At 38.6% G+C, this 2,618-nt stretch overlaps 1 protein-coding gene across 1 annotated transcript; it reads left to right on the top strand.

Annotated features, from left to right (window-relative positions):
- Nucleotides 1–1,223: 1,223 nt before the first annotated feature.
- On the top strand, nt 1,224–2,174 carry LOC136175331 (olfactory receptor 4C46-like). Its single transcript, XM_065945660.1, has one exon. It carries the CDS (start codon nt 1,224–1,226, stop codon nt 2,172–2,174), a length of 951 nt encoding a protein of 316 aa, XP_065801732.1.
- Nucleotides 2,175–2,618: the final 444 nt, after the last annotated feature.

Here is a 2,618-nt window from a genome sequence, read left to right as displayed (position 1 = left end):
TATCTCCATCTTCCACCCGTTCACTGAAACCCTGCCAACTTCATCCAAGACACACAAAATCTTTAGTAGAATAACATCCAAGATTCTCTCTTCATCAGATTTCTTTCATCCTTCCACTCATATTTTCAATGACCTTCCATGGTCCCCCATTTCTTAGAGAGTAAATGGAAAATTCCTAAGCTTTACATCCATACTTTACCTCTTTTCACACTTAATTGCCATTATCTGGGAAATACATGACTTCAAGTTAGACTCTGAACCATTTCAGATGATTAAAGTCTCTGCCCATGGGTTTACAGAAGTTCCTCACATCTACATTATTAAAACACTTTTCTCCTAGGAGGTAATTGGAAAAATCTTAAGAACTCAGAATCTTTTCTTCATTAAAAAAAAAAAAAAAAAAAAAAGAAAGAATTCACACTCAGTAAAGTCTGGGTATTTGTTACTTATTAGAATGAAGAAGTATAATAAGCTTAAGAATGCATAAATTAAAATTATGTTTTCTTTTGATAGCTTTGGACAGTGAATGATGGATTTGTGATCTCCAAAGAAGAGCATTTAGCTTCAGAATCAGGGACCAGGCTTGATCACTCAGAGCCTTTGTGTGGCAGAAGTTTTATTACAATGAAAAGGACAGAGAAAAGCTTCTAACATAGACATCAGAAGGGGGACTGAGAGGGCCTCTTAGCAAGTCTTATCAAGGCCTTATATACTTTTACCAGACCCACTCCCAAAACATACATCTTAAATTCAAAAGATTAGACCTGACAATAGAAAGGTCTTACCAGACCCACTCCCACAACATAGGTCTTCACAAGACTAGTCAGAAGGTTCCCTTAAGGAGAAGCATGTCCTTGGGAAGATCCATTGTTGTTACATAATCATTAGTAGGGAGCTTAATGAAAAACCAACCCTTGAGCAAGACGAGTTGTCTTGTTGTGTAATCATTAGTTCTGGGCTTAAAGGAAGTTCATTTTAAAAGTTATTGTCATGAAAACTCAGTTTAAGAAAAAAAACATGGGCTTAAAGAAAGTTAATTTTAAAGATTATTGTCACTAAAGCTCAGTTTAAGAAAGAACATTTTATGTGACTAAGACAAAGCAATGTAGAAAAAGATGTTTATATATTTCTCCTCCTCCAGGGCCTTGGACCCTTTCTCTTTGAGGGCCCCAGACTCCTTATCAACTTACCTAAGAATTAACTCTCTCACTTTTGGGTCAGGAATGAACCATTTCATGAAACACATGGAGAACAGGAACAATGTGACAGAGTTTGTTCTACTGGGGCTCACAGAGAATCCAAAGATGCAGAAAATTGTATTTGCTGTGTTCTTTGTCATCTACATCACCACTGTGGTAGGAAATGTGCTTATCATGGTCACCATCACTGCAAGCCCATCTTTGGGGTCCCCCATGTACTTTTTCCTGGCCTATCTCTCCTTTATTGATGCCTGCTACTCCTCTGTGTGTGCCCCTAAGATGATTGTAGATTCACTCCATGAGAAGAAAACCATCTTATTTAATGGATGTATGACCCAAATCTTTGGGGAACATTTCTTTGGAGGTGCTGAAGTCATCTTGATCACTGTGATGGCCTATGACCGCTATGTGGCCATCTGCAAGCCCTTGCACTATACAAGCATCATGAACTGGCAGGTGTGTGGGCTGCTAGTGGGAGTGTCATGGGTGGGAGGCTTTCTTCATGGATTCATACAGATCCTGTTCATCTTCCGCTTACCCTTCTGTGGCCCCAACGTCGTAGACCACTTTATGTGTGACCTAAACCCTTTGCTCAGTCTTGCCTGCACTGATACCCACACTCTTGGACTCTTCATTGCTGCCAACAGTGGCTTCATCTGTCTGTTAAACTTCCTTCTCCTGCTGGTCTCCTATGTGGTCATCTTGCGTTCCCTAAGGGCCTACAGCTTGGAAGCAAGACGAAAAGCCCTCTCCACCTGCATCTCCCACATCACAGTGGTCATTTTATACTTTGTGCCCTGCATATTTGTGTACATGAGGCCTGCAGCTACCTTGCCTATTGATAAAGCAGTTGCTGTATTTTATACTGTGATAACTCCCATGTTAAATCCCTTAATCTATACCTTGAGAAATGCCCAGATGGAAAATGCCATGAGGAAATTGTGTAGTAGGAAAGTTACTTCAGATGTCTTATAAATGTGCTTTAGAGCCAAACATTAACTCATCTGATACAAAGGTCAAAGTGTATTTTGGATGATCTCAACAAGGAGTATGTAAAGAATAAAGAAGTAAATTATTCACTGCAAATTATACATTCTGCACTGAGGGGAACAGAAATAAGTTCCCAGAAAAAGAGAAAAACATGTATCAAAACCACTCTTTCCATTTTTAGAAAATTCTACCAAATTGAGGTTTATTTTTACTAGTTTCAACCTTGAATGTGGATTCATAGATTTTTCATCTAATAAAATGAAATAAGTACTAAGTAGATTAGTATTTACCAGTAATCTCTCTAACAACACAAAGAGATTGCTATAATGCTGCTATTATTCCAATTTTACGAGTGGTGAAATTGAAGGAAAAGGGATGGTATCAAAGCACATATACCAAAGAGTCAGTAATCAGAATCGGACCCATTTC

Source organism: Muntiacus reevesi, chromosome 9 (assembly GCF_963930625.1).
Source record: "Muntiacus reevesi chromosome 9, mMunRee1.1, whole genome shotgun sequence".
NCBI classification, from domain to species: domain Eukaryota; kingdom Metazoa; phylum Chordata; class Mammalia; order Artiodactyla; family Cervidae; genus Muntiacus; species Muntiacus reevesi.
Note: the sequence above shows the minus strand (reverse complement) of the source record. Positions and strands in the feature narration are given on the sequence as shown.

What these genes read in the sequence shown, in the direction of transcription:
- LOC136175331 (XM_065945660.1), top strand. Translation starts at nt 1,224, where the DNA reads ATGAACCATTTCATGAAACACATGGAGAACAGGAACAATGTGACAGAG.